Source organism: Monodon monoceros, unplaced genomic scaffold, assembly GCF_005190385.1.
Source record: "Monodon monoceros isolate NGI ecotype Baffin Bay Population unplaced genomic scaffold, NGI_Narwhal_1 Super_Scaffold_12, whole genome shotgun sequence".
Classification (NCBI taxonomy): domain Eukaryota; kingdom Metazoa; phylum Chordata; class Mammalia; order Artiodactyla; family Monodontidae; genus Monodon; species Monodon monoceros.
In genome coordinates, this window is record NW_021703768.1 from 107,141,279 (window position 1) to 107,163,943 (window position 22,665).

The window sequence follows — 22,665 nt, forward strand, 5'->3', positions numbered from 1 at the left end:
TGAACATGGGGTGCAGTATCTTTTTGAATTAGAGCTTTTGTTTTCTTCAGATAAATACCCAGGAGTGGAATTGTTGGACCATATGGTAGTTCTACTTTTAATTTTTTGAGGAACCTCCATTCTGGTAAGGAAGAAAGCATATTTCAGGAAAAATGAGACTTCAGCATCTCAAATTTAGGAAGCGATTTTGCCAGATATAGGGAAATAAAGCTGTATTACTCTGGACCAGTGTTAGTTTCATTAGCTATTGGACTTAGTTCTGCCATGGACTTACATGATATTTTTTTTACTCCTTTGCATTATTGCACACATGCAACTTACTTCTGGATGGTTCCTATTTAAGTAATAGCAATGAAAGAAAAAATTGGGAACTGGAAATAATAAATTACTAGTAAAATCTTTTCTTCTAACAGAGAGAAGGAGAAAAAGATCATCGGGTACGTTTGGCAGTTGGAAATGGCATACGGAGTGACGTATGGAGAGAATTTTTAGACAGATTTGGAAATATTAAGATGTGTGAGCTTTATGGAGCTACTGAAGGAAACATTTGTTTCATGAATCACACTGGGAAAATTGGATCAGTTGGGAGAGCGAATTTCCTTCACAAAGTAAGTAAAATATTTTCTTTACAAAAGAAATATATTGAGATCTGCTAACCTCTCCTCTAGACTTTGTGCTTGTAAATTATGCTAAATATTATCACCTTTTTTAAATTTGAGAACATCTATAAATAGCATAGTGGCCTCTAGATGAACTGTGGTGCCATAGACTGTGAAAACCTCAATTATCTCCCATCTTTTCCCCCTGTCATATGGGAATAATGATAGTTAGTTCTTTTGTTCAGTTTTCAAATTTAATGATATAATGTATAAACAAGCATAGGTCCCAATACATATTAATTTGACTCCATTTTCTGTGTTTTCAATCCACTATTTCTACTTTCCATTCATTTTTATATCACTCAAAAATTATATGTAGGCTTCTAATACATGGTTTCCTTAAAAACTATGTCAAGATATCACTAAAATTTTTAAAGTAGCCAAAAAATTACCTTCTTACTAAAAGACAGCTAATTTCTCAATAGCAACCATGGAAGACAAAATATAGTGGACAGATATCTTCAACTTGTTTGGAGGAAATAATTATCAAAATAGAATTCATATTCAACAATAATATTTTTAAATAATAAAAATGAAAATTTTTAAAAAGTATCAAAATTTATATAACCTCAAGGGGAAATAAACAAATCCAGAATCATAGTAGAATATTTTATTTTAGCTCTTTACTATTTGATAGAACATGCAAAAAGTTTTTTCAATGACATAGTGTATTAGAATAATACAATAACTAAACTATTTGAACTAATGAACATATATAGGACACTGCATTTAAAAACTGCAGAATATCCATTATTTTTAAGCATTTATCATACATTCACAAAGGTTACAGGACTACATAGGGAATTCCAGCAAATTTCATAGGCTTGAGTATATATGGATTATGTTCTCTGACCACAGTTTAATTAAGATAGAAATGTTTAAAATAACAGCTGGATCATCTCCTATATATTTGGAAATGAAACATCTCTAAATTTCTGAGTCAAAGAAAAAAATCATAATAGAAAAATAGAAATAGAAAATAATTTAAGCTGAATCATAATGAAAATGTTACACTTCAAAGCTCAGATAAGAATAGCTGAAAATTAGTGAGCTAAATATCCATTTCTGTAAGTTAATTTTAAAAAACAACTAAAATAAACTCAAAGAGTATAAAAGGAAGGAAGTAATAAAAGCATAATTTAAAAAAGTAAAAAGAAACATTTAGTGAGGATTATCAAAAGAGATAAAAGTATAATTTTTAAAGAGTAAAGGAATAGATTCAAAGCTGGTATAAATTGCCCTAATGTTTGAAACTTAAAGAAGGTACAAACTATTTTTATAATGTGTTTTATGGGACTGTGAGGGTCTTGTTGACATTTCAGAAATACATGTGTGTTGCGAACAAAAATAATTGGGGGAAAGTAAGTGCTGATATTACCGAGTATTATTACATTCTTTACAGTTAATTTTCTCAATGGATTGCACTGGTTCCGTTAAAAATTTGGTATTCATAATTAAAGCTTTTTGGTGAAGCTGAGTCATTCCTAAGTAATCATGTAATAGGAATACAATGAAGATTTATATTTTGTATTACTGGCTTGACCTCATTATAATTTTCTAATATCTTAAAGTCCCTGTCAGACTGTTATAATGTCCATAATGCAGGAAGTTATGATTGTCTCCAATTTATTTGGGCAACTTCTGATTTTTTTTTCTGTTTTTTTTTTTTTCAGTTTGAAAATGAAAAAAAAGTACCCAATGTCATATGAATTCTAGTCTTTTATCATTTCATTTGCATGTTGTTTCATCACATAGCAGGTAATCAGAAAAAAATTGGACCAATAACTGTTTCATAACTATGTGAGGAGATTTAAGTGCGTCTCTCAAAAATTTAAACTTATTGGAGGCTTACACTTACCATCTGAGAGAGGAATCAGCCTCTAAATGGAGATAGGATGTTAAAACTGAAAGAAAAAGATGAAGCAGCAACAGAGTTCCTCTGACCCAAATGTCCTTCTTCTGTGCTATGCTTACTATTTAAATGCATGAAACTGAAGGGAGGTGTGTCCCATATACGCCCCCAAAGCAAAAAATATAAAAAATTTAGTGACAGTGCATTTGAGAGACAAATCCAAGTAAAAATTGGGGACTGCCGTCTCCTTTTCTATGCCCAGTAATAATAATTGGGAAGGAACAAACATGAAATCCATAGAGGAAATAAAACTTGAAAGAAAGGGAGAAAATGAATCTAAATAAAAAACAGCTAAAAATATATGGATGAATATCAAAATAATAAGTCCCCCCAAATGGCCAGAAAATGTTTAGAAAAACAATTTCCCATAGGTTCAAAAAATTGTAATAATATTCTCTTTAAATATAAGAGCTCAAAGGAAAATGCAAGGAAATCATAGATCAACAAATGGAGTTGGAAAGTAGACATGCTCAACCCAAAGGAAAAAGAATAAAAGGGAAAAATGAAAATATTACAGAGTTGAACACCACACTGAAGGACTTAAAAATAAACAGGACTGAAAACATTGTTAGCAAGATGGATGGGATTAAGGAGTCACACAGACGTAAAGAATAAGCAAATAATAATATAAAATAAATTAAAAAGGTAAAATTTGAAAGCATAGACAATGATCTGACATGTGCTTCATTCATGTTCTGGTAGAAGAAAACAAATCAAAGTGAAAAAAACTATTTGAAACCTAATAGAAGAAAACTTCCTGAAAATAAAGATTTGAATCTTTAGCAAAAGAGCACATTATGTTCCAGGGGGAAAAAATATGGTACAGAATGATCATCAGGAAATATGTATATTCTGGTGAAATTACTGAATGTAAATTGAAGAACCATAAGAAGATGCTAAGGCAGAAAAAGCAAAAGATGTACAAAGTATACGGTGAAGATGGGAAATGTCTCAGGCATCTTTCAAAACAAAAACATTACACTCAGTGCCCCCCCAAAAAGAACGTAATGTTTTCACCTAAGAATATTAGTTCTAACAAACTTGTCCTACAAGTCCAAAGGCAACAAAGTAGTGTTCTCAAACTTTTAAGAAATCAGAGAATATAATTCCCATGTACTTACAGGAATATACTACTTCTTTATATTCACTGAATGAAAAATTCTAGTGAACCTGAAGATAAAGCAGTTTAGAAATTGAAGCAACCACCTTCAGTTGAAAGGTTTGCTTGAATCCACTTAAATATAGAGGATTGAAAAGCTCTGAATTATGTTTATAGATCGAATGGAAGTATAAATCCTGACAATATAAAAATACTTATAACTAAAAAAAATGAGAATTGTGTGGGAGGAGAGGAGAAGGTATAAGTATTGATTATCTCATCTTTTATGGTGGTAAATCCATAGATACAAAGTAAAGATAAAGTATGAGACTTAATAAAAAGGCTCCTTTTGCTCACATTTGTATAAACTTTTTTTATTGTCTTAAAGTAGGCATGTTTTAGAGACTAAGAAATTTAGCCAACTGTGAAGTTAGAAAACAGTTCACGTGGGACCGCCTTCACATCTAACATCAGTTGCAGCTTGGGAGTCCCTAAGACCACCTTTAAGTTTGATAATTCACTGGAAGGAACACAAAACTCACCAAAAGCCGTATAATAGTTACAGTTTATTACACCTAAAGAATATAGATTAACATCAGTCAAGGGAAGGAACAGTAGGGTAGAATCCAGGAGGGTACCAAATGCAAGGCTTCCAGTTGTCCTCTCCTGTGAATTCAGGAGGATATTACTCTCCTGGAATTGATGTGTGACAATACATGGAGTATTGCCAACTCAGGAAGCTCACCCAGGCTTGATGTCCAGAGTCTTTTGCAGGGGCTCAATCTTTTAAATCTAGTTGGCTGCCTCTGTGGTCAAGCTCCACCTCCAGTCCCTCAGGAGGTCAAGCTGGGTGACCCAAAGCCCCAACCCTACATAACATTATTGGCATGGCTCAGAGACCCACTCTCAATCATAGAGTTACTATCTGGTTGCCCAAGGTCCTTAGGCAAATAAAAAGTCCTGTCCCTCATGACATTGTGAGAGATTATCTCCCAGAAGCTGAGAGCAAAGGCCAGGTCTCTAATTAAATTTGTGGTTAAAGTTAAATTCTTTGACCCCATAGGGACTGGTATCTCTTATGCTAAACACACATTTTAGTTTAACTTTGGTTCCATTTTCTTTTGTTAAATTCAAGAAAATTTACATTGATTGCATTTACTAGAATGGTGTGGTTTCATTTTTCATAAATTATTTTACTAATCAGTTTCATACCTTTCCCTCTTGATTTAAATGCATTTGTAATGATGTTCATCAAATGACTTTCTTTATATATATTTATAAGTTTCCAGTATGCCTGACACAAGTGAGCACAGTGAACAAAACGCACATAAATTCCTGCCCATGTGCAGGTCATGTTCTATTGAGGAAGACAGAAAACAGACAAGATCAATAAATAAAATACAGTCTATAGCACATACTCATTAGTGCAAAAGAGGAAAATTAAACAGGGAAGGGAGATTGTGTGTACGTGCATGTGTACTGGGAGGCGTTTTTTAAAATTTTAGATAGAATGGCCAGGGATCACTTTATATTGAGAATATATTACACCATGTTAAGAATGGTTTACTTTTGGTTAAAATTTGGGGAAATTTAACTTTTTTTTCTTATTTTTCTGTTTTACTTGATTTTTAAAAAATGATTATTTTTTAAATACAAGTCTGCGAACCATTCAGAAAACTATGCTGTTGCATAACAGTGCATCCTAGAAATGAGTATTCATAATGTCCCAACTTTATATAATATTACATGTTACTATAGGTATATAAATGTATATTTATGATAGAGAGAGAGATGATAAGTTTATGAGTGTGTGTGTGTGTGTGTGTGTTTGTATCTTTTAAGGGTCTTCTGTTTAAGGAAACAGAGAAACCACCCTTTATCTATGGTGTGGGATAAATGAGCCTGTACTGTATAGGTCAAAGCAATGTAGTATAACGCTGAGGCAAAAAATCCTGAATTGGAATCACTGTACCTACAGCTCTAGTTCCAGCTCTGCCACTACTTGACTTTTTGACTTTGACAAGTCACCTTCTTCTGGATTCAAAGTCTACTCATTTATTTATAGAGGGAATAATTTTTGTGTGTTCCCTTTCTAACTTCTAAATTTACAAATCTCAATATGCAAAAGCGTACAGGTATGTGTGGGAACTCCAAGGGCCAGTGTGCACAGTCACATAGATATATGCTGTACAGTTCTGGAGACCCATTTGTCTAGACTATTACAAATGAGACCCCCTGCAGCTATATTCTGGCCATGTATACCTCTTCCTATACCTATACCTGTACATGTATGTATAGTATACATTTAGGAGATATGTATGAAGTGTGGCATCTGTTTCTTTATTTGTGTTATTATAACATAACTATTTTTGTAACCTCATGGGTCCTCTTGAAGGGAGGAAAAAAAATAGAAATCCGTCTAGCTGAAACTTAATGCTCTGATCCAGGCTACTTCTAGAAGGTGCAGTGATATATTTAAATTTCATTTGTATTATAAAATTACTCAATTTCTGACCATCAAGTCCCCTGTATCTGATAACAGGCACACTGAACAGTGATTTGGTGTGGAATTAATCTTACCCATGTGTGTGGTTGCCAAATTAATCTGAAAGAAATAATGTTAAAGATGATATTACCAGTTGCTGGGCAAAGTTTTCAAAATATAAAGCATGTTAAAACATGAGAGAGTAATAAACAGGACTCCGTTCTACTTTGGCTGAAATGATAAATGCAGTTCTGGAACCTCTGGAATCTTTCTTTTGACCAGTCATTAGGCAAGTAGCCAATATCCTATTAGCCCAATTACAGACAAAGACCAACAAGATGCAAGCTTGCATTTTAATAAGAACCTTTATGTCAAGAGTAACAATTTTTTTGTTTTGCTGTCTCTTTCATTGGCCCTCATCTTAAAATAGGATAATATTAATTTCTACCTTATAGGGGTTTTGATGATTAAATTAAAAGCTCTTAGCACAGTGACTGAGACACAGTAAGTACTCAATCAATATTAGTTGCTCTCAGACTTCCCTGGTGGCACAGTGGTTAAGAATCTGCCCGTGAATGCAGGGGACACGGGTTCAATCCCTGATCCGGGAAGATCCCACATGCTGCAGAGCAACTAAGCCTGTGTGCCACAACTACTGAGCCTGTGCTCTAGAGCCCACGAGCCACAACTACTGAAGCCTGAGCGCCTAGAGCCTGTGCTCCACGGCAAGAGAAGCCATCTCAATGAGAAGCCCGCACACCGCAACAAAGAGTAGCCCCCATTGCCCCAACTAGAGAAAGCCTACACGCAGCAATGAAGACACAATACAGCCAAAAATAATAAATAAATAAGTAAATAAATAAATTTATAAAATATATATATATATTAGTTGCTCTCATTTGTATTTTAATTCAAACAATGAATTGTGATTGTAGTTACATGCTGACTTTCCTGAGATGTTTGTTTAGTCTTTGATAATAAATTATACTACTACATTTATCTCATTAATTTTATTCATATTTTCCCATTTGTTCTTTATTTGCTTCTCTCCTTCTCCTCATGCTCCTCCTTCTTCTCTCTTTCTCTCTTTTGTTTGTCCTTCCTAATTATTTTTTCTCACTTCATTTTATCACCTCCATTTCAGTTTACTATGTGCTGGTTCAGCTTAATAAGATTGCTTGTTTAATTGATTGGGAAAACCTCAATTTTCTTATGCATGAAATGAGGGAGTTGGATTGAACCAATCTGCAGTTCTCTCCCAGGGTCAGATTTTGAGGATCTGTGAATCTGCATGACATGGTAATATGAACGTTACAAGAGCAGAGGAACTGGAAATATTGGGGGTCAAGGAGAGATGTCCAATTAGCTTGTTTCCTGATGTGATGAGGATGTTCCAACAAATTTCCATCTTACACCACAACTGTGTACAGAAGTACTGAGGGTTAGTTTAAGGACATTAAGTTGAAAGGCCTGGGGAAAAGGTCTAAGTAAGTGACAAAAACAAGTACTTTTGAGGCATCTAGTCCCTTTACAAGGGATAGTAAGTTAAAATACACAACACAATCCTTGCATTCACATAGTTGACATTTTAGTTCTATTAAAACTTTCCATTTCAAGGGATGTTTGAAAGATTGCAAAAAAGAGAAGGCAAGAAAGTGTCCTCTTAACTATAGTTAGCAGAGTATGTGATTTCATGCAGGGATTGCTTCCTGGTACTCAAATTAGGGGAGTTCCCTGGCTGTCCAGTGGCTAAGATTTTGATCCCTGGTCGGGGAGCTAAGATCCCACATGCCTCGGGGCCAGAAAACCAAAACATAAAACAGAAGCATATGGTAACAGATTCAATAAAGACTTTATGGTCCACATCAAAAAAAAGAAAAAACTTAAAAAGAAAAGATTAGAATTAGTAAGGCTTTTCTAAGGTAAGGTGCAACATAAAAGAAGTGAAAGTAAATGCCAGTACATGAGTGCTGGTTACTGACACCTTCAGTTTTGATTTTTAAATATTTATTTAACTTTTTACCAGGAAAGCTTACTTGTTTTAATAAATCCACATTCTAATTCTGTATTTCAATTGACTGAGATTTAAATCTACTACCAGGAGATGTCATTGTACAAATAAATAACTAAATCTTGTTTTTGTTTCATTCTGTTTTTGCAGCTTTTTTTCACTTTTGACTTGATAAAGTATGATTTTCAGAAAGATGAACCCATTAGAAATGAACACGGCTGGTGTAGTCGTGTGAAAAAAGGTAAGATTCTTGTATTTGAAGATGTCTCCTCAGGCAAAGTTCTTGAATTTCTCTTTAATTACTGAATTTAGAAGAGAAAGAGTGGTTATTTCTAATATGTGACTTATTTGGAATTTTAATGCAGGTAGAATGGTTTAATTATTAGAAGTTAGAGGCCCCACGTGGGTCACTCAGATGGTAATTACGAAAATTTAAAAGTGATTACTGTGGGCTTATAGTTCTCTTAATCCACCACTCTTACAGTGGCATATGTCTGATGTCCCGTACCACCAAGATATAATATAAAAATGAATGGCAATTTATGATTCTATGTGTAGTGGAAAGTGAGACAGACTTGGATTCAAATCTGGGCTCTCACACTTAGAAACTGTCCAACTTTGGGTAGGTCACTCAACCTGAGTCTCATTTTCTTCATATGCAGAGTAGAGGTAGCAGTGTTTCTTTTGGGAGGTGATTGTTGATAGTTTAATGAGATGATGTATGCAGAGCCCTCTGGAGGGCCTGTCATGTGGCCAGTTACCTCCCTCCCTTTCTCTTCTTCCTCCCACTCCCCCTCCACCAGGCTAGTCTTTCTCATAGTTTTGGGTTAGAAATTTTAATGAAAGCAAGTGCCCCAGTTAACATGCGGCTGCATATAATCAATCTAGAAAATTAAATGTAGAGATGCGCCCTTAGAATTGTTTTGAGATCCAGTCTGAAAGAATCAGGCCAAAGTTACTTTTTACTGCCTCAGAATATGTTTAAACTACATTTCAGAGATGACTTCAAATATGGAGATAAAGGTCACAGACCCGGGTTTCTTTGTTTTGGTTTTGGGGTTTGGGTTGTTTTCCTGGTAGCTGAAAGATTGGACAAAAATATAAGCCTTGTCTTTTAAAAAGCAAATTTCCCAATCCTCTGAATTTCAAGAGCATTTATCAAATATATTTCTCTAATTCAACACTATAGACAGCATCTAAGAAAAAAGTCACTTCTAAGGAGATTGCAAAGAACTTTATTTAAGCACTCTTTTCTAGTGTGTTTTATTTATTACAATTACAATAATATCTGATATTGGAACTTGAATCCCAGAACTGCTTATGCGACCTCAGGGTTTTTCAAAAACAGGTTGTCCGCAAATATCTGCTTTACAATTTTGTAATTCTCATTATGGACTGCTCAATTTTATTTTACATTAAAGCATTGTGTCTTTCATAAAGTATGCCTGGGAGGGAAAGATAAGTATACACTCTGACCTTTTTAAGCATTTGCAATAATTAATTTGTCAGTGAAGAAACTATCACCTGTGTCCTGAAGAAGAAAAATAAAGAACATAAATTTTAAGGGAAATATAAGAGGCTTAGAAAATTCTGAAATGTATATAGGGGATGTAGATGGATGGGATATGCGAGGGAGGACAGCCTTTGGAGTCAGATGGACCTGGTTGAAAACATTCCAACTTCAACATTTGGCAGCTGTGTAATATTGGGCAAATTACTTTTTCTTCCTCAATTTCACTTGTAAAATGAATACAATATGAGGCCCTGTCTTACAGGTTTGTGATGAGGATGAGATGGGATACATATGTAAAGTGCTCAGAATAGTGACCCAGAGAGTGCTCAATAAGTGTAACAATGGCAGTGATTATGCTAACGATGTTAATGATGGTGTCCGTGATGACAGTGACAGTGAGGGGTCCCTGCTGAGTCAGGGCAGGCTAGTTTTGGCCAGTGGTATGTGTGCCCTTGGAACCCATAATGTCCAGAGGAGTGGGAGCAATAAGAATTGAAAAGAGAGTGTTAAAATGACATAAATCGCTTTAGAGTTTGCTGGAATACAGCTTCATCTAACCCATCACATAGATGTTAGTTTTCTTCACAGTGGCCAAAATAAGTCAGCAATGGCCTTGAAATCTTCTGTGGAAGTGATTGCTGCTCCCCTTTGTCTTCTACTCTTAGTAGTTTTTTACCTTGTTGATTGCTGGGCAGTATCTTGATTAACTTGAATAAGTCTGATTAAAAATTATTTTAAATAATGTGTCTAAATGTAATTAAAACTAATAAATTTCGTGGCTTATCTCCTGTCCATTGAGGATTTCCAGAGTAACATTCCAGAGGAATAAAACATATTCTTAAGCTTCTAATAACATATTTATTAAATCAGAGATAATATTGTACAGAAAAATCATAGGGACTTGAATTTCAGTTCTAGATCCATTCCTTTTTATCTGTTGGACTTTGCTAACATACTTCCTTCTTCTGGACCCTAGTGCCTTCCCTGTGAAATAGGGATTATAATGATCAATTTCAAAGGATTTCTTTGAAAAATTAATAAGGTGACAGTTGCATTTCTCTTGGGGCTTGCTCCATAGTAAGTGCCCAATAAATAAATATTGCTACCATCATAATCTTATTTAAAATTATTATTGTAGTTGTTATTTATATAATTGTCATTATTATCAGTGTTAGAATCTACATAATCAAAAAAAGTAGCCATTGCTGTATCCACCCAGGATGTCAAATAAATTTAATATTCCTTTCTTTATATTCAATTTCCTTTTTGTTAGCTTTTCCAAAGTGATTTGTGCTTTGGCAGTCCGTGAAACGGTGTTAGATTTAGGCACCCAGAGTGATGTCAAATATAATAAAAATAAGTTCAGAGGAAAGTAATATAAGCTACACTGGATGTGTTGGTCATATGTAACTTAGGTACATGCATGGTGTGTATAATAATAGTTTTAATCAAATCACTGAAAATACCTCTCTCCCAGGGGAACCTGGACTTCTCATTTCTCCAGTGAATGCAAAGAATCCCTTCTTTGGCTATGCTGGAAATAGGAAGCAAACAGAAAAGAAATTGCTTTGTGATGTTTTTAAGAAGGGAGATGTTTACTTTAACACTGGAGATTTAATGGTCCAAGACCAGGAGAATTTCCTTTATTTTTGGGACCGTATTGGAGACACTTTCAGGTATGAAATAGCGTCGGTTGCAAAGCTTGCTGCATGATTGTGAACCCTGCTCTGAGTGAGGCTCTGTGGAAACATTATACACCACCTGCTGCCTACCTTCAGGGAACGGAGAGCTTTTATCTCAATAATGTCTACCAGTTTAAAAATTCACTGCCCATCTGTTTCTAGATTGAAACATAAGTTACATTTTGATGTCATTTTTGTAATTATCTTAACGAATCTTTTGAGTCCAAATCAGTGAGCTCCTTTTTTTTAGCATATGATACAGGCAGGCTGATGTGAAGTCTAAATGGTAGGGTTAAAACAGAAAACCAATTTAGTCAAATATGGTCTAATTCTTTACCTAATGGCAAAAATAGTGAAACAGCAAAATTTCCCTTTCTTATATTTGCTTTTTTAATTCCTTAGGGTTATTTTAGGCTTATGAATTTATTTTGCTTTACTAATCAATGACTATAGAACAGTAGAGGACAGACAGTAGACAGTCCAAAAACGTTGAATGAATAAATGAATTATATTTCCTCACCTTCTTTGTGTCATGTTAGGGGGTCACCTTATGTAAAATCATTTTTTTTTTTTTTTTTTTGCGGTACGCGGGCCTTTCACTGTTGTGGCCTCTCCCGTTGCCGAGCACAGGCTCCAGACGCGCAGGCTCAGCAGCCATGGCTCACGGGCCCAGCCGCTCTGCGGCATGTGGGATCTTTCCGGACCGGGGCATGAACCCGTGTCCCCTGCATAGGCAGGTGGACTCTCAACCATTGCGCCACCAGGGAAGCCCGTCAATTCATTTTAATTAAAACATTCATATGCATTAAAAGAGCCAAAGGGGTTAATTCCTAGAAATTAAAGGGGGTCAGTACACCAAAAGACAACTATAGCTTTCCTTTCAGTTTTTTCTGTCATTAGAGATAGAGAATGCTTTCTTTGTACTTCACTGTTATTATAGTACAAAACAAAGAGGGATTTGTTGTTATTTTTTATGACATATTAAAAAAAAACCTTTTACAGTAGCAGTTGATACCAATGAGACACAGATAATGTAATTTTAAATAAAAAACAGATACTGATGTAATTTTAAATAAAAAACAGATACCGACTTTGTTGACTTCTCAAAAAAGTTCTTCCTTAGAAATGTTTTTCATTTTGAAAACTGCCATTATTTTTTATTATTAGGTGCTTGCACAGAGCCAAATGCAAGACACTAAAACTTAAAGCTGGGCACCTCATTCTTCAAGTATAGGTAACTAACTGGAACTTGTTTTTTGTTTAGATGGAAAGGGGAAAATATTGCAACCACAGAGGTTGCCGATATTGTTGGAATGTTGGATTTCATACAGGACACAAATGTCTATGGTGTGGCTGTACCAGGTATGAATATGTTTCAGGTTTGGAAATGGTTCTCAGAATGTGCCACTTTCCTTTCACTTTGCAACAATTTTATTAACTCAGCATTTCATTTTTCACATATTAAAATAAATATCTTAGTTTTGGCTTGGCAAGTAATGCCCTAGACCAAGCTAGCAAACTTCATGGTCACACCAGGGGAAAGGTACCCACTGCATTTTAATGTATGTGTGTATTTCTAAGCAGATCTTGAAAACTCTGATCCGTGACTCACTGCTAGAATATTTACAGCTTTTCAATGGTCTATTATTTTTCTCTTGATGACTAGAGTTTATACATACCACTAAATAGGAACATGTTCTAATTTAAATGTTTAATAACACTGACTTGTAGTTAAGTTGAATCTTTTTCAGAAATTATTTTAAAATGTGGTTGGCCTCATTTATCGTTATAAATATGCCTATGAGGATTGTCTCACGTTGGTGAAAATGGCAAAGAAAAGTGACCAACTTGAAATCACAGGACAGCTATTCCCCTTTACTGCCTTTTTTTTTTTTTTAAACAAATGACAGTATTTTCCAATTAATGTTTGTAGGTGCAGGGGACACTGAGTGTGAGAATGTTTGGCTAGGGGGGCAAAGAAAGAGGATATTAACTCTAATAGACAGGCACTGGGTGCTGGGAAAATGCTACAAGAGATTCCAAAGCCCTGGAAAAAAGGTGGCATGATAAACAGTAAGCGATCTGTGGAATTAGTTGTGGAAACACCTGCCTCTAGTTTCTTAACTTGAATATATTGAATAATACCCTTTATTTTTTGCATTGATGCTTAACATGGACATTTCTCTAAAATATATTTGCCTTAAAAAAATGTTTCCTCTTAATATTTTATAATAATAGTGGCAGGATGCATATTATGGGTCACTTATGGTGTTTTCTATTCCATCTGTTTCGTTTCTGTAGTGTAAACAATTAAGCATAGACTCTGTACTTCCTTTCTCCTAAATCATTTCTAGGGAGTAAATCATATGCTCGGAAAGACCCACTCATTTATGCTACTGTTGCATTGTTATTGCTGCAATAGATGTAATGTCTATATTTGTAACACTTAGTGTGTAATTAACTGGATTTTTTAAAAAGTTCACCTACCACTTGTAAAACTGATGCTATTACAAACTTTTTTTTTCAGATTATGAAGGAAAAGCAGGAATGGCTTCTATAACTTTAAAACCAAATATGTCTTTAGACTTGGAAAAAGTTTATGAACAAGTTGTAACATTTTTACCGGCTTATGCCTGCCCACAATTTTTAAGAATTCAGGTAATTTTACCTACCCATAAAATTTAAGACCAGGAATCTAGAGATGGTTTAGTTATAAAATAATATTTACCGCTTAGATAATAGGTGTATTTTATTTTTATTAGAAAATTTCAAGAACAATGAAAAGCATTGGGATGCTAATTTATGCCATATTTGAAGCCTAATTATAGAAGGGAGGACAATAAAATGCTAGGAAGTCTTTGTTGTTGTCCTACTTGTTGCTCTCCTCCTCTTCAATCAGATAGATGAGGGTCCCAGTGATGGTGGCAAGCCAAACCCAAATCTTACACATGCCTTCATGCTTTGTGAAGACATTTGGTGCTGTGTACCTAAAATTAGGTTCCACCAAGCTGACATCAAAGTGTCTGCAGGATGTGTGTAGACCCTCAGGGCAATTGGCTTTAAGCAATTTTGCCTTTAATTTTTTGTTTGATTTTTGGTTTGTTTGTTTTTGCGGTACGCAGGCCTCTCACTGTTGTGGCCTTTCCCGTTGTGGAGCACAGGCTCCGGACATGCAGGCTCAGCAGCCATGGCTCACGGGCCCAGCCGCTCCGCGGCATGTGGGATCTTCCCGGACCGGGGCACGAACCCGTGTCCCCTGCATCAGCAGGCGGACTCTCAACCACTGCACCACCAGGGAAGCCCCTGCCTTTAATTTTTTATCTTCATTCTGTCCAGTCTCCTTCGGGGACCTTATATTTTGCAGGAATTCTGAACTCACTGGTTTTGAGAGGTGGACTTTCTCTTGTTAGGCTGCTGGAGTAAAGTCCAATAAAAAGGAAACGAAATTTCTCAGCTCCTGGGTAACTCTGCCTGCTCATTTATCCAGCCATTTATTCATTTAATATTGTGCCTCAAATATAATTTCCCAAAGCTAGTCCTCATCATCTCTTAACATCCAATCACATAGAACTTTTCTGGATATGTTTGTCATATCACTGTTACATCCCTGATAGAGCAATAGCTGACTTAATATTCTTTTTTAAAGCATTTGCTGGGTAATCCTTGTGGCCAAGTCACTGCTTGGCCAATGAGACACATCATCTAAACTGTCATAAATACATATTCCATTTACATAATATTTTAAGAGCTTTTACATATATTGTCTCATTATTTTCATAGCAGTCCTCTGAAATAATAAAGGTAGCTAAATATGAAAAAGAAGTAACATGGTTTTAATTGAAATTTTTGAAATAATTGTAGATTCACATGCATTTGTAAGAAATAATACAGAGAGATCCTGTGTAAATGATTACAAACAGGATATTGACATTGATACAATCCACTCATCTTATTAAAATTTCCTCTGTTTTACTTGTACTCATTTGTGTGTATGTGTGTATTAAGCTCTATACATTTTTATTACCTGTGTAGCTTCGTGTATCAATGACCATAGTCAAGATATGGACAATTCCACCACCACAAGGCTCCCTCACATTACCCTTTTATAACCACACCCAGCTCCCTCCTGCCCCTCCCATCTTGCCCCAGAAAGAATGGATTTTAATTCTTAGTAGAGTAGAAAGTTGATGGATCAAATAATATTTTAAACATTTTCCTCCAAGGGCAACTTAAAATTCACTGTCGTTAAGCAGAAGAAATATTTTGTCACAGGACTCCTCTGTAAGATTAAATCAATCTTGTACAAATTTAGAAAATATTTTAGGATCATTAAACACCTAAAAGAACTTGGCCCATGAGTGTTATGTTTATTACAGTATTTACTATAGTTAGCACTATGAATGACACTTAGTTGGCACTAAAAGTATTATTATTATCTTTTTTTAGAAGATGTTGGGGGTAGGAGTTTATTAATTAATTTATTTATTTTTGCTGTGTTGGGTCTTCATTTCTGTGTGAGGGCTTTCTCTAGTTGTGGCAAGTGGGGGCCACTCTTCATCGCAGTGTGCGGGCCTCTCACTATCGCGGCCTCTCTTGTTGCAGAGCACAGGCTCCAGATGCGCAGGCTCAGCAGTTGTGGCTCACGGGCCTAGCTGCTCCACGGCATGTGGGATCCTCCCAGACCAGGGCTCGAACCCGTGTCCCCTGCATTAGCAGGCAGATTCTCAACCACTGCGCCACCAGGGAAGCCCCGGCACTAAAATTATTTAATGAATTATAATAAATGATCTGATATAAGCAATGCAAACATATAAGTTACTTCTGACAAAATGAATAAGACAACTATCTTATTAAAGATCTGTTTAGCACAAATTTAAAAAGGATTCTTTTCAGCAATAAATTTACAAAAAATTTTTAAATGTGATATTACTCAGTATGGCTGAGATGAAATTAAACTGGTCCTTTCATTTTGCTTCTGGGAACACAAATTGTTATCATCTCTCTTGAAAATAATTTGGTAAATATGTGATCACGCTCTTAGAATTTGCATATATTTTGATTTAGTAATTTCATTTCCAGAAATTTACCCTTAGGACATAATTAAAGATGTACAAATGTTATATATAAAGTGTTATTATTTATGTAGTAAAATTTTTTAATATTCTCTATATAAGTTCAAGAATAAGAGTAAGGTTAATTAACATATATAATTAGATGAGATCCTATGAAACCATTAAAAAGTGCCATTTTGATGAAAATTACCTAACCTGGAGAAACATACCAGGTTAATTTTTTTTTTTTAAAGAAGGCAGACTGTCAAATTGTATAATGTGAACTAATTTTTTTAAAAAGAGAAAAGAATATGTGTTTTTACACAGTTACATCTCATTCTGTGATGACAGTGTTGGGTAGAGGATGAGATCAGGGAAGAAGGTTCAAAGAAAAGTTGACTTAGTTGCATTCGTTCAGAAGGATGCATAAAAATGGCCAAACTATTCATAGAACCTTGTATGGACCCTGCATGTCATCTGACTTAAAACGAGGTTGCTTCCCTATGCCTGAAACTACCACAGAGATAATATCCTTGTCTCCTTTAAATTTCTTAAAGCAAAGATTCTTAAACTTTCTCGATTCATAACATCTTTAGTGTCTTAGTAGTTAATTCATGGCACTCTTGGGCCAAAACAAATACCTAAACATTCATTTATTCAGTACTTAGGGCAAAGCAAAATAACTATTTAGGTCTAATAAATTAGTTGCTGTTTGAAAAAATAATGCATATAAGTGGAAAGAAAAATGCTTTTATTTCATATTTAAATAACCACATGTATTAAGGAGATGTAAGTTGGGCATCGCACAGCTCCTCAAATGTTGGAATTAGATTGTGCTGAACAGGGCCAGACTAATTCCATATTCCACCTTGATTTTTGGTTATACTTGCTTTTTATCATAGCAACCACCAAAAACCCTGTTTCTCAAAGATATGACATCATTGAAAACAAGGTATCATAAACTAATATTGAAACTGAACTACCTTGACCAAGTAGTTGGTAGTGTGACAACAGATGTCACTGGGTTTACCTTGAAAGTTTTAAATATCCTATGGGGACTCTGGCAATTCACTGAGGTACTATGAGGCACCTCAGTGCATAGTTTGGGAACCCAAGTTTTAGATCATTCCTTACCCCCTCTGGTTCTTGCAGTATTCTGCCTTATGGAATAGATTGCTATCTTTTATAGCTTTTATCTTCTTGCCATCTAGTAGCATTCTTTGTACATAATATTGCCTTGACATTGGATTGAAGAGATAAACCTATATGTTTTAGACATATTTGTAATCAGTTATTAACTATATTCATAATTCTTATATGTTGAATGAAGCTCACAGGAAAATCAAGGTAAAGATTTAAATGTTCTAAAGAGCATTTTAAAATTTCTAATATTAAATTATTAGTAGTGAAAATAGAGATGGTCACTGGATATAAAAATGCTTTCATTAAATATTACAGTCTATATTGTTGAATATTTTATTTGTATATTATACATAATATTGACTGACTCCACTAATCCTGGTCACTGTTTTATAGGAAAAGATGGAAACAACAGGAACATTCAAACTACAGAAGTTTCGGTTGGTGGAAGAAGGATTTAGTCCATTGAAAATTTCTGATCCACTTTACTTCATGGATAAGTTGAAAAAATCATACATTCCATTGACCAAAGAAATTTATGATCAGATAGTATTAGGGAAGATTAAACTTTAAGCTTTTTTATATATGGGATTTTCCTATGCTGCTTAGGAGAAGTGAAAGGAGAGTATGTGATTCTTTAATATGAAATGGGGACAGGGAACTGACATTAAGCATGTGCTATATTTCCTTAACATGCAACAAGTTTTCTTTAATTAAGTACTAACTTTAATTTGTTTTAATTGATAACAAACTTTGGGTGATTATTCTTTTTACCTATTTGGGATTCAGTGCATAAGTAAATATCTGCCTTAAAGTTTTTAAATAATTAATAAGTGGTTAACAGTTTAGACATCTGCTAAAAATTTACTTATTAATATTTAAAATTTCTAGTTTTGAGTAAAGGGTTAAATTTTAATCAAATATTTGATTTTTATGTGCCCTGTCCTATAACTCAATAAAACCATCTTTATTAATATGAGTTTTGAAGTTTTGTTTTGATGTTTTTAATTGTAAATATTCATCCAAAGGAAGGTAACTAACTAAATGTATGTGCTCCTGTCTCCCTTATCCTAAAATCACATTAAGATGCTAGAAGAAATGTAAAAATATGAAACAACAAAGCACAAAAACTGGTAAGCCCAAAGCATTTAGGAATTTTGGGAAGATATATAAATGGGATCAAATTGATGCTAAAATCCAACAGAGCTGTAGGAACCACTAATAATACAGGGAAAGAATAGGCTAGACTAGGACCCATGTGTTAACACTAAGATCAGAGGCATAAAGGCTTTGAGTGTGAACAGGTTTATGAGTAGTTAACTGGGAAATGTATCATAAGGATAGTGTAATAAGCACAATGATACTTATCTCCATGTGGAAGCACCAGCCTCCAGTGTTTGCCTCAAGCCAAAAACATATAAGAGACTCTCTTACCAAAGTGAGCTAACTTCCATGGGAGGGGGTGGTGGAGTTGGACTAAGAAGCAGAGTAGGGGACAATGGCGACTGCACCAGCCTAAGTGGGCCTCCATTTTCAAGTGGTTTCTGGACGTTGCCGTGGGAGCCGCAGTCGTCTCAGACCCGATCGGTGGCGGCAGCTCGTGTGTGTGCTCCTGCCATGTTCTGGATTGAGCGGCGGCGGCAAGACCTGGCAGGGTGAACCAGCGTCAGCTTGGCCTCTTCGCTCGCCTGGACCCTGCCCCTGGGCTAAGTCGTCAACATGAGCGGCAACAACTTGGATGCGAATGACGAGTTTGATGAGCAGTTGCGAATGCAAGAATTGTACGGAGACACCAAGGACTGTGATGCCCAGAAAGATCCCAGTGGAGAAACCAATTCTTTCGGGCAGCAGCCGATTGACACCCCGTATGAATGGGACCTGGACAAGAAGGCTTGGTTCCCCAAGATCACTGAAGATTTTATTGCTACATATCAGGCCAATTATGGATTTTCTAATGATGGTGCATCTAGTTCTACTGCAAGTGTCCAAGATATCAGTGCTAGGACTACAGAAGAACCTCTGCAAAGAAAAACTCCCAAACCCAGTTATCCCAAAAAGAGGGGAGAAAAGAGAAAGGCTGAATCAGGATGGTTTCATGTTGAAGACAGAAATACAAATGTATATGTGTCTGATTTGCCTCCAGACATTACAGTGGATGAATTTATACAGCTCATGTCCAAGTTGTGCATTATTATGAGAGATCTTCAAACAAGAATTTAAGGTCAAGCTTTACAAAGATAATCAAGGAAATCTTAAAGGAGATGGACTTTGCTGTTATTTGAAGAGAGAATCTGTGGATCTCGCATTAAAACTTTTGGATGAAGATGAAATTAGAGACTACAAATTACATATGGAGGTGGCAAAGTTTCAATTGAAAGGGGAATATGACACCTCAAAGAATAAGAAGAAGTGCAAAGACTACAAGAAAAAGTTGTCTATGCAACAAAAGCAGTTGGATTGGAGACCTGAGAGAAGAGCTGGCCCAGCCTGAATACACCACAAGAAAGTTGTCATCATCAAAAATATGTTTCATCGTATGGATTTTGAGGATGATCCACTGGTGCCAAACAAGATCAGAGAAGACCTTCAAGTAGAGTGTTCAAAGTTTGGACAAATTAGGAAGCTCCTTCTCTTTGATAGGCACCCTCATGGTGTGGCCTGTGTCCTATAGGGACCCGGAGGAAGTTGGTTATTGTGTTCAAACCCTCAATGGAATGTGGTTTGGTGGCCATCAAATCACTGCCCAAGTGTGTGATGGGACTACAGATTATCAGGTGGAGGAGACCACAAGAGAAAGGGAGGAAAGGCTGAGAGGATGGGAGGCTTCCCTCAACACTCCTGAGGCCAACAGAGGCCTTCAGCTTTCAAATTCCTTCTGTGCTCTAGAAGGGTGGGACCTTCTAGAGTTAGGCATTTTTCAGAGCACCCTGGCACATCTCAAATGAATGTTCAAGAAGCCTCAACTGAAATGGCATTTGAAGAACTTATAGAGGAAAAGAAGTTTGAAAAAACAGAAGATGGGGAGAAGATGAAGAAGCTTCTTCTGAAAAAGATGCTAAAAGAAGTGGCCCTGAAAAAGAGGCTGAAGAAGGCTGTCCCCAAAAAGAATCTGAAGAGAGCTGCCTCAAAAGAGACTTTGAGGAAGGCTGTCCCAAAAGAGAGCATGAAGAAGACTTCTCCAACGGAGAGTCCATAGAAGGCAGCCCCGAGATGTAGCATGAAGAGGGTAGTCCTAAAAAAGAGTCGAAAGGGAATGGCCCTGAATGAGAGTCCAAAAAGAAGAGACCCAAAACGGATCCTGATGAGAATGGCCTTGAGCAGGAGTCTGAGGAGGAGGCCAGCCCCCAAAAGGCAGCTGAAGACAGCAGCTCAGAACAAGGGTCTGAAGAGTGCTCGGAAAAGCAATTTGAAGATGACTCCGAAAAAGAGTTAAAAGAGAACGGTCTTGAGAAAGGTTTTGAGGAAGAGGGCTCTGAAAAGGAATTTAATGAAAACGTTTCTGAAGAAGAGTTAGAAGAAAATGACTCTGAAAAATCAGAATTCAAAGATGACAGCTCCAGGAAAGTGTGATGAAGAAGGCTCTGAGAAGGAATTTGACGAAGAGTCAGATGAGAAGGAAGAAACATATGAAAAAGTATTTGACGATGAGTCGGATGAAAAAGAGGACGAAGAAGATGCATAAGAAAAGGGGCTGGGAGATGCAAATGAAAAGAATGAAGAAGATGATGCAGATGAAAAGGTGTTTGAAGATTCAGATGGAAAAGAAGATGAGGAAGATGTAGCTGTAAAGGAAGATGAAGACATAGATGAAAAGATGTTCAAAGATGAAGATTCCAACGAGAAGTTGTTTGATGACAATTCCAGTGACAAGTTGTTTGAAGATTCTGATGAGAGAGGGACTGCAGGTGGTTTAGGTAATGTTAAGGAGGAAGGGCCCCTGTCCACAGGCAGCAAATTTGTCCTCAGTAGTGATGACGACACTGTTTAATCCCTTAAACTTGCTTTGTGGGGCAATTCCTCCATCTCCATTTTGCCTCTGCTCCAGGGTAATTACTAGTAGTGTTACATGAACGTGTGCCTAGAGGTAGGATGCCATCAGATTAATGCAGTGAAGTGTTCATGGCTACCTGTACTTAACAGTTTTAAATATATGTGAATTGGCTGTTCAATTCAAACTTCATAGCGTAATACAAGTCAACTGGATCCTTGCCCTTTGTCAAATTTGTTAAGCGCATGCAGAATAATATTTTTTAAAGTATTCTGATTGAAGTTTGTGATATTCAAAAATAAGTTGTTAATATGAAAAAAAAAAAAGGAAGAAGTAGAGCAGGACCCAGCAGCAAACTCCTTTGCCCATAAACCTAATTCTCTGTACAACCAGAAGGAAAGTTGACTTTGCCTCATATTGCCTCCACATGCTAGAAAGTTTATTTTGGTGGGAAGAGAAGTTGCAGATAGTTCCTTTTTGTCATTGTTAGGAAAACATGTGTTATAAAGTTAAAACATTTTTTAAATGTAAATATTAACCATAAGTAGCATAGAAATAAAAGGTCACACTTTCAAATGAAAAAAAAATGAAAGAGAAATAATATCAGTTTTGCAAAAATCTGTAATTTTAAGAGAAAGAAGTTTTTTAAATGAATAGAAATAGAAAAAGTTAAATAAATCTAAGGATATCCATGTTACCACTATATAAATGAGAATGGATTAATTGTCTTTATTAGAAAAGTATTAAGTAAATGAAGAAATTGGCATTTAATTTTTATATTGATGATCTGGCTGTTCTTTACCTTTCCCATTAAAAAGCTGTTTTGCCTATATATTTATAATTTAGATTAAAATGCTATAACTCTGAATGAACTTTTTTTACTAATTCATAGCCCTTTAAAATCTCTGGAGACTAGATTGGGAGACAAGATTGTGGAGTAGAAGGACACAAGCTCACCTCTTCTTACAGCAACACCAAAATCAAAATTAACTGCTGAAAACCATCAACAAAAGACACTGGAACCTACCAAAAAAAGATACCCTACATCCAAAGACAAAGGAGAAACCACAATGAGACTGTAAGAGGGGTACAATCATGATAAAATCAAATTCCATACATGCCAGG

The 22,665-nt window shown here is 35.7% G+C and overlaps 1 protein-coding gene and 1 pseudogene across 2 annotated transcripts in view; both read left to right on the plus strand.

Annotated features, from left to right (window-relative positions):
• SLC27A6 (solute carrier family 27 member 6) overlaps window positions 1-18,526 on the plus strand; it is a 64,129-nt gene extending 45,603 nt beyond the window's left edge. Inside the window, exons 5-10 of one of the 2 annotated variants that reach the window (XM_029215612.1) lie at window positions 414-608; window positions 8,317-8,407; window positions 11,157-11,355; window positions 12,626-12,723; window positions 13,889-14,019; window positions 17,949-18,526. In XM_029215612.1, coding sequence (XP_029071445.1) covers window positions 414-608; window positions 8,317-8,407; window positions 11,157-11,355; window positions 12,626-12,723; window positions 13,889-14,019; window positions 17,949-18,125 — 891 coding nt within the window. In that variant the 3' untranslated portion in view covers window positions 18,126-18,526. The remainder of the gene's footprint in view (window positions 1-413; window positions 609-8,316; window positions 8,408-11,156; window positions 11,356-12,625; window positions 12,724-13,888; window positions 14,020-17,948) is intronic. The other variant, XM_029215613.1, reaches the window with a different exon arrangement.
• Window positions 18,527-19,268: 742 nt separating this feature from the next.
• On the plus strand, window positions 19,269-22,101 carry LOC114892720 (annotated as a pseudogene).
• Window positions 22,102-22,665: the final 564 nt, after the last annotated feature.